General features: G+C 48.1%; 1 protein-coding gene across 3 annotated transcripts in view; it reads left to right on the forward strand.

Moving 5' to 3' along the window:
* Positions 1-14,693, forward strand: part of PRKCE (protein kinase C epsilon) — a 477,259-nt gene that overhangs the window by 211,255 nt on the left and 251,311 nt on the right. Inside the window, exon 1 of one of the 3 annotated variants that reach the window (XM_059406231.1) lies at positions 6,509-6,895. The exons of the other annotated variants lie outside the window; for them this stretch is intronic. Within the exon in view, the coding sequence (XP_059262214.1) occupies positions 6,853-6,895 (43 nt within the window). The 5' untranslated portion in view covers positions 6,509-6,852. Of the gene's footprint in view, positions 1-6,508; positions 6,896-14,693 lie in introns of those variants that run through there. 3 annotated transcript variants of the gene reach the window in all.

Genomic DNA, 14,693 nt, shown 5'->3' on the forward strand with positions numbered 1-14,693 from the left:
AGAGAATTGGCGAGGTTTAGTCTTAATTAGGTCTCCGCCATATACACTTTCATAACCCTGTTTTTATCTTCATGACCTTTATCTCCACTAACAAATTTATATTTATGATTTAAAAACCTGCTGGCTGCTGGTTGTGAGGGCAGAGCGTGCATGTGGGTCCGTGACTAACACGATGGCTGGTTCATAGCAGGCAGACCATAAATACCTGTTCTCTAGAAAAATGAGTACAGTGGAGTATTTTGTTGGTTTGTAGGGACTGGCTAGATGCAAAGGACTCTGGTCGTACAAATCTAGTTCTATCAAGATGCGTACTTTGTCACGTTTTCATAGATCAGTAAGAGAACTAGGTATTAACAGCTCAGAACAGCACTTTCAAGATTTCTGGGTGCATTTGCCTTCAGGGACTACAGCTGGCATCTGAACATGCCCACCTTCTCCTGTTATGTGCATTATCTACTGGAAGAAGCCAAACCACAGAATCAAGGCAACCCATATATAGAACATGCTGTGTTTTAATTTTGTCCTGTATATACTGAAAAACAAAGGACAAGGCACATGTGCAATCGAGGTGTACTCAGTTAAAAATCTCCATGTGTACGCATTTTAAATTGACAAAATTTCCAGCCTCATTACTATATTTTGATAACATGTAACACTGATTACCTTTAAGTGCCCAAGTCAGAAGTGCATGAATATAGCTGTCATTATTTCTGCAATTTAAGGTTTTGGGTTCCCAGTTCTAAGTAGGTCCTCAGTAAAGTGCATTAAGTAATTCTAGTCAATATCAAGCAACTCTCACATAGTGTCTATGACATGCCAAAATGGGAAGCCTAGCGAGGGGGTCAAGCTCACAACCAAAGCCAAAACCAAGACTCAGGTGTTTAACCACCTGAGCCACCCAGGTGCCCCTTACATGGCTTTTCTGAAGCTTCCCTGGGCTGTGTGCTACTGTGCACGTTAGCCAGAGACGTAGAAGGTCAGTGATAACTTGGGGACATCTGGAGCTGTTAAGTCATCCTTGTATTCTTCAATCCCAGCAGCTGTAGGAGGACCCACCCCCACAGAGTAACCCATCCGTAGCCTCTGTAGAAGCATTCTCCTGACTTCCACTGGATTTATGAATTATTTCCAGAAAAAAAAAAATGTCAAGACTGGCTGGCGAAGGGGAAAGGTGTTTCTGTGGAAAGAAAAGAAAAACATACTTTTTTTTTTTTTTAAGTTTAAAGATAAAATCACTACCTTACAGTGGTTTCTTCTCTTCTCACCTACTTCCTTCCCATCTCATGGAGATGTAATTAATCCTATATGGAGAGCAGACTCCAGATTTCAAGGTGGGGCTGTCAGGTTGTACACCTCTGTGTAGAAGCCATGAAGGGACACCGTGAGGGACTGCAACTTCCTTGCCTGATGGTCTCAGGCACACAGTGGTCTGAGGCTGTGTGACACTTGGCAGTTTCTTCACTGAATGGGTTACCCTGTGGAGTTGGGTCTTCCTACCGCTGCTGGGATTAAAGAATCCAAGGATGATTTAGGGACTGGCATTCAACGACTCAGGAAGAATGATGTTCGGGAAATTCTCGTTGCAGGATAAAAAGACATTGAGACATTGATCACCTCCTCCCACACACGTTTCCTCACCTTGCTATTTCATGGACATTTTTCTTTTCCTGAATGACCCCCAGAATTGGCCTTGTTCTCGGTGACTTCCTGAGCCCTGGGGACCTGTTCCCAAATGGTGGAGCAGGATGAAGAGGCAAGTGAATGGGAAGAGCCTGCCTTGTGAGTTAGATTTTCACGATCCTGCCCATGCCTTTGGGCCTGCCCTGAACTTTCCCTTCTCTGACTTTATGTGGCATCTCTGAGTTTGCTGCTTTCAGGGTCACTTTGGCTTCTGTCATCAGCCCTGGCAGGGCAGACCTGTGTGGAGGAAGGCAGGCTCCATTCAGCAGGATTTGGAAGTTGCTAACATTGGCCACTTCTTGGAAATATAAAGGCCTGCCATTTGTAACCCAGGCCGAGCCGGACGGAAACCACATGTCACAGGAGTGTGTGGTGATGACCAGTCACTGTGAAACTAGCTGGCTGTCTGGGCCTTAAATCTTGGCTGGTAGAAATCCTCCTCCTCCTTCTCCTCCTCACATATTCACATTCATGTCTTAGTCCTGTTTTTAGGCATTCACCCTCACTGCCACAGCCAGCCATTGCCTGGTCATTGTGTGTGTTCACTGCATTTGAACCCAGCCATTTGGGGGCTACCCTAAAAGATAGCTCATGAGTAGCGTCAAGTATGGATTTTGATTTTTGTAGCAATTAACTGGACATTGAGTTTGCATTGATTGAAAGCTGCAGAGGGCATTTCAGAGAGGACACTGAGGGCCTATTAGGGACAACTCTCAGCTGGCCTCAGAGTATGGGTGAGTGCCCCAGGCCCTTGACATGCTCCCAAGCTGTGGCTGGTGGCTAATGCCCTGAGGGAGCCAGGCCTCAAGTATGGAAGGTGCCTGGGGTGAGCTGCCTCTGTTTTAGGGTTTCGGATAGAGCCACGACTCTCTGCATTTGCCTTTTTGGTTGGCCCCTTCTCCTTCTCCTCCTCTTCCCCTTCCTCCTCCTCCATCTCCTTGCTCCTCTGTATGAGGTTTTGCTTTTCTTGGACAAGAAGAGTTACTTTTGTACTGTACTTTTCGTGCATTTGCAACTCTTCTGCATGAATTGAAAGGGAACTTGTACTACTACAGAGCCTCTCCCATCCCTGCATGGATGGTGTCAGTCGGTATCTCAGGAGGGAGCCCTTCTCCCACGCTGTCCTACTGTGGGAAGGGTAGGCAGGGCTGGCATGTCCATTCCTGCATGGCCACTGTGGGCACAGGAGGTAGGGGCTTAGCACAGGCAGCAGAGTGACTGGGAGACTGTCTCCCTAGCATCTCCCACAGAGATGCTCAGCCTCCAGCTTTGGGGAAAGGTCCTGGCAATCTCTCCTTGGATGTTGCTTCCCTAATTGTCTGTGTTCTGCAGAGCTGAAGTTTATTTATTTATTTTTTCCTTCCCACAGAGCAGCTTGGCATCTGTGAGCCCACTCCAGACCTTCTGGGGAACAGAGCTGGTTTTTGACAAATGCCCTGAGAGTGGGTGGTTCTGTGGATGGCTTATCGGCCCTTGTCTCTGCCGTGCAGAGACAAAAAGGTGTCCTTTCTAGGATACCTGTTTTTGCAAATCAAGACTGTTGTGAACCTCTGGGGGCCTGAAGCCAGCCCTATTTTAGGTGGAGGAGACAGCCTGGAGAGGTGCCTGGAATAGCTGCCAAGAAGTGGAATGAGCGGGTTTCTGGGTTCAAGACCCAGAAGTGACCTGCCCGATGTTCCCAGAGGGCCAACCAGATGCCAGTGAGGAAGGAGGTCTGGGTTCAAGTCCAGGTTCCCCCATTGAAGCCCCTGGGGCTCCGGGCAGGATATGTAGCCTTCAGCATCTCTGTTTCTTTATAGGTAAAATAGGAGCAGTCCCTGTCTCTGGAGTGTCTTGTCTTGACGCCTGTGGCAGAGTTACAGGAATAGATGGAGGCCGCGTGTGTCCTGTAAATGGATGGAATGGTACAGCTGCAGAGCACTGAGCCTTTACGGCTTCTTGGTGACAGAGTGGCACTGACACTGAGCCTTCCGGGGGTCCTTGCCTGTAGGCTCTTAAAGGAATTCTGAAACATGTGTTCATGGCTGTTTTTTCCAATTATAAAGGCATACTCTGGTTAAAAATTCAGCAGGACAGAAGGGTATACAGTGGAGAGAGGAAGATACCCCTCTCCCCCAGTCAGCTTGGTTATCCAGAGAGGACTTCGTGTTTCCTTCTTCTGTAACCTTCCAGAAACTGAGCACATGTACATGCACACAGACATGAACTTGTGTAAGTTTATAAGCTGCATCTAATCTCTCAATGATGGGCTCTGACCTTTTTTTCACCAGGATCCCAAATCATGAAAACCCTGGTCATTCCCAGAATTCTGGTTATTAGAAGCAGTGCCATAATGAGCAGAGATCTACTTCTATCTTGGTACCCCTAGATTTAAAAAAAAAAAAAGAAAAAAATGCTGAGAGCTGTGCTTAGCAGCTCAACACTTTCAGAATTATCTCCTTTGCCTTTGGCAGAAAGAATCTCTCCTCAGAAAGAATTATGTTGTTAATACTGTGGTTTTCCACTGCTCCGCCCAGTTAAATTTAATCACACCATGTGACTTCCAAATAAAATGATGTGTGTGTCTGGAGGGAAGGACCTGACAAAGCTTCCCTTTTTTTAGATCCACGAGAATACAGCAAAGCTCTCTTCAGGCAGCCCTTCTGCTTGGGACACTCATGTTTGCAGCTAACTCTTCAGTGTCCTTGGAAGAAGCTGTTGCCATTCACTGGATTGTCGAAGGTGGCTGTGTGTATTTTAAAACATTGTCTTCCTACACACATACACACAAAAAAACCTGGCCAACTTCAGTTTAAAAAACAGTTCATCTGCATGAGTTCCTTTATTCCATTGATTGCATGTGGCCTGCCTGGCTCTTCGGACAGCGCTTAAGCATACGTGCCCGGATTTCTTTGCCTGTCGTTGACCCTGTATGGAATTTAGTTCTCTGGTTCAAGCAAACACTTCAGACCTAAAGTCAATCTTCATCCTCAAGTGAAGATTTTAGGGTTAGAGCAACTCCAGCAATCTCATTTTGTAGTGTGAATATTTTCTTTTATGTTTAAAAAAAAAATCACAGATTTGCAGGGTTTTAGTGCTTTGATTTTTTTTTTTTTTAAGATTTTATTTATTTATTTGTCAGAGAGAGAGTGAGTGAGAGCGAGCACAGGCAGACAGAGTGGAAGGAAGAGTCAGAGGGAGAAGCAGGCTCCCTGCGGAGCAAGGAGCCCGATGTGGGACTCGATCCCAGGACGCTGGGATCATGACCTGAGCCGAAGGCAGCTGCTTAACCAACTGAGCCACCCAGGCGTCCCTAGTGCTTTGATTTTTATGTGGCTATTTTCCAAAAACATTATGTGTAAGACCATTTAAAAAGCTAAATCTTATTTTAAATGCACTAGAGAGGCTTAAAAGAATCCTGTCAAGGCACGTGTCTTGTTTTAATGGAGGCTTTTTGGTAACGAAAAGTGCAGGCACCCAGTGTGGAGAGAATGTTGGGCCAACCCCTCTTTAAGGCCTGGATCCTTTCCTCGGGACTCTCTGATCAGTGACCTCCCCATCACCCCCTGCTTTTCGTTCCAGAGGCCTGCCTGGACCTCTTGCTGCCGACCCAGCTCTTGCTGGCAGGTCTAACCCTTACCTGTGCTGGCCCGTGGGATCTGGGCTCCACATGCTGGCTGACTTCTGTTGTGGGTCCTGGAATGCTTGGCGTGTTGATTGCAGAATGGTCCTTAGCCCCGGGAACTTCGGCAGCATGGTTCTCTGTCCCCTCCTGTCACTTGCCCCAGGTCCTAACCCGCTGCCCCTCTACACACTGAGCTTCTTTGCCTTGATCTGGCCACTGCCTCTGTCCTGCCTGTTGAACTGTTTCCTCCTGAGAGCCCCTGGCCTTGCAGCTTTGTGTTCTCTTAGAACAGCATTGTGAGATTGTGTCCAGAGGATTGGCTCCGAGGGGTTGTGGTGTTTTAAGGTTAGCAGTGAAACAAACCTGCCATATTGATTTCCTCTTGTGTCAAAAACTGAAGAAACAGAAATGATGCTTGCTTAAAAACCAACAATAGTCACAACAAAACCCCAGGACTGTGAAGGTACAGGAAATATCACAGCCATCTTGCGGGACAGCACAAAAAGACAAGGGTCCTGAAACAATCACCCTGCAATGGGTCTTGATAGTACTGTTGAAATGAGCTTTTTTTTTTTTTTTTTTTTTTTTTTAAATCCTTGCCAGTGCTTAGCTATAATCTACAGGAAACATTGCACTTCCATGCTCTGGTTTTTTTTTTTTTTTTTTAAATGAGTCTCCTAAAACTTTGTCTCTAAATGCCAATATGCCAAAAATTTAGGAGTATTGAAGATTTAGCAGGTATATTTAGAAGTGTAGGAAAAAGGTTCTCTTCTTGGTTATGAGTTCTGGATCCTAATAGTGATATGAATTAGTGGCAATAAATGCCATCCTTTAATAAGAATACCCTCTCCCCACCCCTTGCCCGAAGACCTTCTAGATCCCTTCTTCCTTCCTATCCCTCTATGGGGTGGAGGATGCCACTGTCCCCACTGGGCAGAACAGGGATCTGCAACTCACCGAGTCTAAACAGCACGGGCTACAGTTAGAATCTGGGTATGTTGTTCCTTCTGGTAAACTCTGCTGCCTGGGCTCTCCATGGTTTCTATCTCTGGTGGCATCCAACATCTAGTTGCTGCTCCAGAAGGGGTTTTGGCATCATTACATACTTGGGAGGCAGGCATCTGTGTTGACCTGACCCACGATGCCCGCTGGGTTGCAGAAGGCCACCTTGGCAGATTTTAAGCATTGTACCTCCCTTCAGCCATATGGGAGGCTTTCTGCCTGGATGGAATGTAGCCCGTGACTGTTGAGAATCCCACAGCCATGAAGGTGAGACTGAGAGGTTGTACCATCCTCCCTGACAGGCAGACTGGGTTGTTGATCAAGTTTCGGCTGCAGAAAGCCGAAAACACTGTAGCAAACTCAGGGAGGATTTATTGTGGGGAATGGAATGGCTCAAATTATGACGAGCTCTGAAGATACGGTTCTCAAGGTGGAAGGTTCAGGAATGAGTGTCCCAAAGCCATGCTAAGGAGCTAGACCACCAAGGAGGCTGCTGCCTCATCTACGGTGATGAAGGACCTTCTCCAGGACCACACTGGGACTGCCGTGCTTGAGGGGCTGCCTTGATGAAAACCAGGCCATACGGCTGTGATCTGCTCCTTCACACGGGTGAGTGGGTGTCCTAGTCCTGCCTCTTTATACCATAAAACTGGCCCCTGCATGCTGGAACCTCGGCTAAAGCCACGGTAGAAGAACCAAGTACCTCCTGGATTTGCTTGCTGAGGAAGGAGCAGCAACCGAGAAGCATGTCCTTCCCTCCCTTTTGCTTTCCAGATTCCCCAAAAGTACATCTGAATGGCCACACTGAAACCCGGAACCTTAGCTGTAAGAGATCTGGGAAATGTGGTTCTAGCTTTCCATCTTCTGCAGACAGGTGGGCACACAAGGAGGAGGGTAGCATGTATGTTGAAAATCAATCCTTTATATCCCCCATGCTTGGTGATCAGTAGAAACGACCTTGATTTTCCAAGTCAACTGACAAGGACAGAATGGAGATTACAGCCATTGTGATCTGGATTATGGAATCGTCACGAATCTTTTGGGGTTGTGTGTTGACTCCAAATAACAAGCTGCAAAGAGCTAAAAGGGGCTAAGGCCACAGGTTTGTCCTCTGGCTTCTGCTCAGCTTCTCTGGGACTAAGAATCTATAGCTGCAACATCCCAAGGGGGAGTTCTAGAGAACTCTAATCTCCCTGGATGCTATTAGGGGAGACAATACATTATGGGTTCTAATCGCTGTCTTTACTCATGTGTGTGTGAACGTCTCTTTGATGACAATACAAAATGCATGTGGTCACAGGAAAGCCCCACTTTTAAAAGATGCAAAAGTAGTGTTTCCCCACATATGTGAGAAATACAGTATCAAAGAGGAAGCAAGGGAGTACCTTGGAGAGGAGGTTTATTTCCATGGAGCTGACCTTTCCAGTAACCTTGATCAGGAACATTTACCATGGAAATCATTTTCCTAAAGGGAGGACAGTGCTCTGCTCTTCAAGGACAAGCAGGAAGGAGACCTTCCCCAGTCTAGTGAAATGAGCCTGTGTGGTGGATAGAGGGAATTCTCTTAGGCGCCCAGATGGCCCGAGTGTCCTCCCCAAGGCCCTCTAAGGAGGTCGCTCTGTGATTGCTCGGGGAAGTTACAGTAATGATGTGTTCAGCAGTTGTAGGCCTCATCTCTGTGTGTTGCTGTGTAACCAAAGTAGGTGTAGTGCAGGGAGGAAATTGCACTTAAAGGTGCCAGGTGAGGGAGCTCAGCGTCTCCTATGAGCATCTTGGGTAGAGGCAGGGGGCAGTGGGGATGTGAGTGCAGGAGACCTCCGTGAGGGACAAGGTGGCTGCAGCTGAGGGCGAAGCAGAGCCTGCTTGTAAGACTCTGCCACCTGGGTGGCCCAGAGCTCAGGGATGGTGACAAGAATCAGACCAGCAGTAAATGTGGTCAGTTAGCACCCTCCCAAAATCCAGTGATGCAGAAGAGGTTAAGAGAGGACCCCTCCAGAGATTAATGTCTCACCTACAGTTCATCTTCAGCAGGTTCTCATTTTCCACCGTAACTTTCTCAAGCCAGTCCTCTTTGAAGTTGAAGCCTTGAAAAAACGTACCACCTTTTTGCAATGTCTGAATGTGCCCCACTGTTTCTGGGCATGAGATGGGCTCCCATAGGAAGGCAGACGGACATGCCTTAAGTAGATTTATATGCAGATTGCCCAGGAAGGGGGAAATGGGATTTATAGGAATCAGTTAGTTTGGTGAAGCGTGGAAGTTATGTGTCTGTACAGTCAGGAGCATGTTTCTGACTCCTCACCTCTTCCCGTGTTCTGATTTCTGAGCCTGAGGTCTTGGGATGGATAGCAGTTTCCTGTGTATACAGAGGCATATCCTGGGGCCGGTTGCTTGCTCCTCCGGTCTCCGAAGGAGTGGAAGGGGGCAGGGAGCCGTGTAAGCTGCATATGGGTATAATAGCCAGGCTACCGCCTTCTGGGCTCTTTGGGCTCCAATCCCTCCATGCCGATTCCCTTCCTGAAGCACCCCACCCCACCTCCACCCCATAAGCTCTTGAATAAATGGAGGTTTTGCATTATCATTAAATCTAAGCTTTTCCTAAAAACTTGGGGCTTGCTGCTTATTATCTGTCCTGAGCAATTACTTATCCCACTGTCAGTGGAGATTTCCAGCCCCTCTCCATTCTTACTTAGCCCAGCAAGGACAGCCATTTAATTTTTATATTATTTCATCTTATAAAGTGTGTATTATGGAAAATTTAAATATTTAAAGAGAAGGATAAAATACATCCCCGTGTGCCTATTCCTAGCTTGAGCTTTCCACTCAAGCGTGGACAGTCTTGTTTAATCTCTATGTGTACCCGTTTCTTCTTTGCCCTGGATGATTCTGAAGCAAAAAAAACCATCATGAAATATATTGTTATGTTACTCTGCTAGCCACCTTCTTTCTTGATGTTTTCTTCTCCTCCATGTTTTTACAAGATTTTCTCAATGTGGCAGCACTAAGGACTTTGAATTCCCATGAGAGGCTTTTCAGATCATGCCTTGGATGAATAAATGCAATTCAGATCCCTCTGTAGGTATATTCGGAGTGCCTGCCCAGACTGCTGTGCTAGTGTGGGAGTGGGTCAGGCTCCGCCAGGCGGGGTGGAGTGAAGCCACAGATGTGGGCCCATCCCAGCCATGCCTCTAGCCCGGTCAGCCCATGGAACACTGGCTGATACAAGTGAGCATGATGGGGGGAGTGCCCGGTGAGTGTCTTCACATGAGCTAGAGAGGTTCAAGGGGACAAGAGGCTATGCCATCTGGCATTTGGGAACAAGGGCTTTGAGGAGGGGCACAGAACACAGATTGGATTTGGTATTTTTATCAGTGTGATCCCAACTGAAGGAATTTTTTGGGAGGGGCTACTGAGTAACTTAGGAGCTCCAGGCTGGAGAACCACACTCTGCCCACCCACAAAAAGCTCAGCCCGAGGGGCTTCTCAGCCGAGAAGCGTTGCAGCTTGGTCACGGACCCTGGATGTTGGCTGTCGCAGCGGATGCCTCCTCTGGGATTGACTCCTAATCTGTCCCTGTGTCCTTGTCACCCCCTTGAGGTTCAAAGTCCAGTGGGGACCATCTGGGGGAGGTCACACATCTGAACAGCGGCTGCAACCGGGAGGGGAAGAGGAGAGTTGGCTCCTTCAGTTTCCCTGGAGACAAGGGCTCTGCCTTCCATCAGGAAGCATGCGATGGGCAGAGGGTCCTTCTCCAAGAGAAAAGGATTTAGATGCTAAGTCTGCAGAAATAGACGTGTCCACTCTGAACATCCCTGTCCTCTTGGGCTGTTTCCTCTCCACTGTTTTCAGCACCCGTGCAGGATCTTTGTTTTCCTTAAGCCATTTGCATTCGCATTCGGTGCTCCTGTATTTCTGTTCCCATGGCAACTGCCAGAGCCCAGGTGCCCCTCACCAGCAGGTTCCTCAGAGCATCTCCCATGCAAGTTGCCACTTCTAGTGTCTCCTGCCCACAGGCCTCATACTCGCTGCCACCGCTGCTTCCATCCCCACAGAACAGCATGGGGGCTCGAAAAATCTTTGCTCTCCTCCTGTTGCCTGGATGATAAAGGCTGACTCCTTACATCGGCCCTGCCTTCCACAGTTGACGTCTGGCCTCCATTTGCAGCATTTTCCCCATGATTTTGGGAACCCTCTTCCCTGGCTGAGTAGGTCCACAGATACACCCTGTGTCTTGCTGGCTCCATGCTTTGTTCACTGATTGATCTGTTGTCCAGAAGGCCTACCCCACAGCTCCCTGCCGGACAAAATCCCTGTTCCACTCAGGTTCTGCGCAGCTGCCCAGAGAGAGGCTCCTGCTTGCAGTCAGCTCCTGGGGCACACGTGTGCATTGTTCAGAGGGCCCTTTCCTGTCTCGCATCTGTCCACGTAGACCGAGGAAGTCCTGGAACAGCATGCTCTCTGGGTCTTCATATTTCTCTCATGTACCCGCACAGTACGGAGCACGTGGGAGCTCACTAGATTATTGATGCTTTATTTTTTCAAAGAAGGGGTGAAGAGGAGAAACATTTAGAAACAGGGAAGGTCAAATATAAAATGCAAAGGTAGAAATGCATGGTCCTAAGTTGAGGTCAGGGACGCTGGAATGGGAGGTGAGTGTGGGAAGATGGGGCGGCAGGGTATTTGCTCTGATTGTGGTACACCCTTTGGTCGTAGGCTCCCAGGGGTTCTTTGAGTGCCCACCTGGTTTAGAAGCTGCTCCAGGGGTGGCCAAGAGTCAAGCAGCAAGGTTTTCTGGAGACTTATGCATGGTTTTGTATAAATAGAGGCAAGAGTGGTGTGAGCTTAAGCAACATTGGCTGCTTAATGGCACACACAGATTTAATTGGCACACAGCCAATGGCAAGGGCTGTCCTCCCAGTTTGCACCAGCCTGGAACTTGGAGTTCCATCATTGTGCTCTTTGCAGCAGGAGAGCTCGGCAATGTGTCAGTGTCACTAATGCACCCTCCACCCCCTCAGCCCAGGCTCACTGGTGACAGATGACTTCTCAGGGGTAACATCTCCAGGCACTCAGGAAATCACTGTGACTCAGCCTGGGCCTCCTGCCCGCTTTCCCATCAGCCTTGTTCAGCTGTTCAGAGAAGTGTTGAGGGGGGCCCCCAGTTTGGGCTGACTCTTCACATCCCTCCCAAACCCTGAGGGCCATGTCCACAGCAAAGTTCAAGTAGGGAAGAATGAGAAGGAAGAGTTGGGGCAGCGAGAGTGTTTGGCTGGGCAGTGGGTAGAAACAAAAGAAAGAAGTGACCTGTGCCTCCTGAGGCTTCTGGAGAGTGGGAAATGGAAGGGAAGGGCCATGAGCATGACTGCTATCCCGGCGGGGTCAATGTGGACTCAGAGGAGAGGCTGTCCATCAGGATCAGCCTCTGTCTCCCTCATCATAGTCTGGCTCCCATCTTTCTGCTCAGGGTGTCCCCAAAAGCCCACCACTTCCTGCCTCAAGGGTCACTCCCATTCGGACACTCCTTCATCCCCTCTGCAAACACTCACTTGAATCGTGGGTCCTCTTTGTGCTCACCAGCCAGGCCAGAGCTGGTGAGCCTGGAGCCCGTTTGTGGCGTGTATGCCCTTGGGCACAGAGCCCTGTGCCACACAGCCCTTGGGAGCCAACTGGCAGGGGCTTGGACTCGGGGCCATAGTCCTGCCTCTTTGCTTCCAGGTGAAGGACTTCTAACTTCAGTCTGTTCACGTGTGGAAAGGACGCACTTGTATCTCCGATGAAAGAGCTAACGTGTGCGACACCCCCCTGCATACAGTAGGTGCTCAGCACCACAGACTGTCCAAACAAGCACCCACCCCTCCTGTGTCCTGCAGCCCAGATGGGTCACCACACAGGATCAGTACACTGAAGATAATAGCTGTTCCAGAAATCCGAGTCTCTTGATGGATGGTAATAGAAGTTGTCATGACTGCTGATTTTGAAGGTTTCTTTTAGAGCTCTGACTTCAGCCTGCCAACATTCAGATCTAGAACCGCTGGGGGGAGCCTGGAACTTGTCTTTCTCAGAAGGATTAAGGAAGTAGGTTGTTTGATAAAGGAAGATTAAGGGAACTAATTACTTTGCTGAGCAATGAATATCTGGTTAATGCCAGGTAGAGACCTCTTAAGAGAGGAAGTTAAGCATTCAGTAAAGGGAACAATAAAAATTAATAGGGTAAACTTAAGAGGAAAAACAGATGGAATGCCTGGAGTTAGAGTGTTCTGTGGTAACAACAGGGACCTTCTGAGGTGAGGCTGCAGGGGAGGGTGTCCGGGAGGCCAGCTTTCTGCCCCTTCCTCGGTGTGTGAGCTGGTTTCCTTGGGCCCAGGATGGATTGATGCCGGTTCTCAGAGTAGATGTGAAGACAGGGTCTGTCCGTGTGCATGAGACACTCTTCAAGTTGCCTGGCCCATGGTGGGATGATGTGACCACTTCCCCCTAAAGCAGGGGGAAAAAACCAGGCCATTTTCAAAGTGAACTCAGTCATCTTCTCCTTGTTTCTGTCTCTGTCCTGGTAAATTTAGGAACTTAAGCACACAGAGGTGAATGTTGAGGGCATTAAGTTGTAAGGGTTTGGCTGCATGCTGAAGAGAATCCCGAAAAATAAAATTGTTGCAGCATAAGTGGTATAGATTGGGTATCTTTTCACAAACTGATTTCTGTTCTGCTTTGTTTTCAGTCGTGGTCACGCTGTGGGGTTTAGCTGTGATCCTCCAGAAGGGATACAGCGGTCGCAGCCCTAGTTCCCCAGCAGCGGGGAGCCTCTTGCTGGTGATATTCGTTTTTGGGGAGCTTCCAGAAGAAAGTGGGACTTTCTCCTAGAGCTTCTACTCTGCAGTACGAGGAGGCCAGCTGTCTCCCGGTGTTCTGATGGCATTCAACTGACATCAGACTGTGTGGGTAAATGGTGCCTGTGACCCAGATAGACAGCCATGTGGTGATTTTTAGAGTCTCCATAGGACACGAGCAAAGCCTAATTCATTCTTTACTTCTAAAGTTTGGTTAGAGAAAGAATGCTGTTCTCAGTTTATGCAAAGTGATCATGTTTTATTCATCATCTGGTAGAAGTCACTCTTCAGGCATGCAGGGTAGATGATGTAAGCTTTTCCATCTCAGCTGAGTCAGCTCTTGCCAAGCCCTTGTGCTCTGGCAGGGCCTGGGGAACTCAAGCGGAGGAGGAGGTGCTTACCATCCCAGCGGGTTAGGAAACTGGGAGCTGCCTTGGTAAGATGAGACTCAGCACAGGGGTACACAAGTGCGGTGGGGTGCCAAGGATGGAGCCGCTAAGATAGAAAGGTGGGGAGCAGGCAAGCAGTTCTGGAAGAGCCGGGGTTTGTGCCGTGCCTGAGGTTCATGGCATGAATGTATGTCCACAAGGAAGGCCTCAGGGGTAGAGGAGCACTTGACAGAGAGTCCTGGCACTTTATGATAGCTGTCCTGGACGTGCCTGAGCTGGGTGTGTCCTTGCCCAGTGCCTGGCTCTGTTCGCTGAGCCAGGTCACACTTGCCAGTTGGTGAAGTGGCGGCAGTCCTCCCCACCCTGCCTGTCACCAGTCTTCACAGGCTGCCAGGGAGGGAATTTGAAAGTCCTGGGCTTTCTGCGGCTGAGAAGGGGCTCCAGAGTCTCTCTCCTCCTGAGGGTCTCACCACCTGTCCTCCTGCAAGGATGGTGTGACTGCCTAAATGTTTGTTTTTTCCCTCTTTACCTTCTTTTCTGTATTCTCTGTCCTTGGCTGTTGAAATACTGGATTTACATATCTGAATCAAGAAATCGGCTCTTTTAATAAATGAAACAAGATGGGATTGGGAAGGAGACAAACATAAGTGACTCTTAATCTCACAAAACAAACTGAGGGTGGCTGGGGGGAGGGGGTTGTGGGGTGGGGTTATGGACATTGGGGAGGGTATGTGCTATGGTGAGTGCTGTGAAGTGTGTAAACCTGGTGATTCACAGACTTGTACCCCTGGGGATAAAAATATATGTTTATAAAAAATTAAAAAATTTAAAAAAAAAAGAAATAGGCTCTTTTAAAATGGCAAACAGCACTGTGTACGTACTTTCCTTATAAGAGGCAAGTTGATACACCCTTATTAAAGGAGGAAAGTACCCACATATATTTATGTGAATGGATTATAGAGGAAATATCCACAGCTGGTAAATAATCCTGAGGTTTTACATACATGTTTATAAATGAGCAGAGGTCTCCCACTGTGGCCAGAGCTACATGTATAGCCTTTAAAAGCAAGGGTGTATGAGAAAAAAATGAACATAAATAACTGGATTGGTGGCATCATTAAGTGTAATATTATAGCCTTTGAAATAGCTAAAATTATATTAAACGTACACTCAAATAACTTAGCAAACTCTTCA

The sequence above is a fragment of the Mustela nigripes genome, chromosome 7 (assembly GCF_022355385.1).
Source record: "Mustela nigripes isolate SB6536 chromosome 7, MUSNIG.SB6536, whole genome shotgun sequence".
NCBI classification, from domain to species: Eukaryota; Metazoa; Chordata; class Mammalia; order Carnivora; family Mustelidae; genus Mustela; species Mustela nigripes.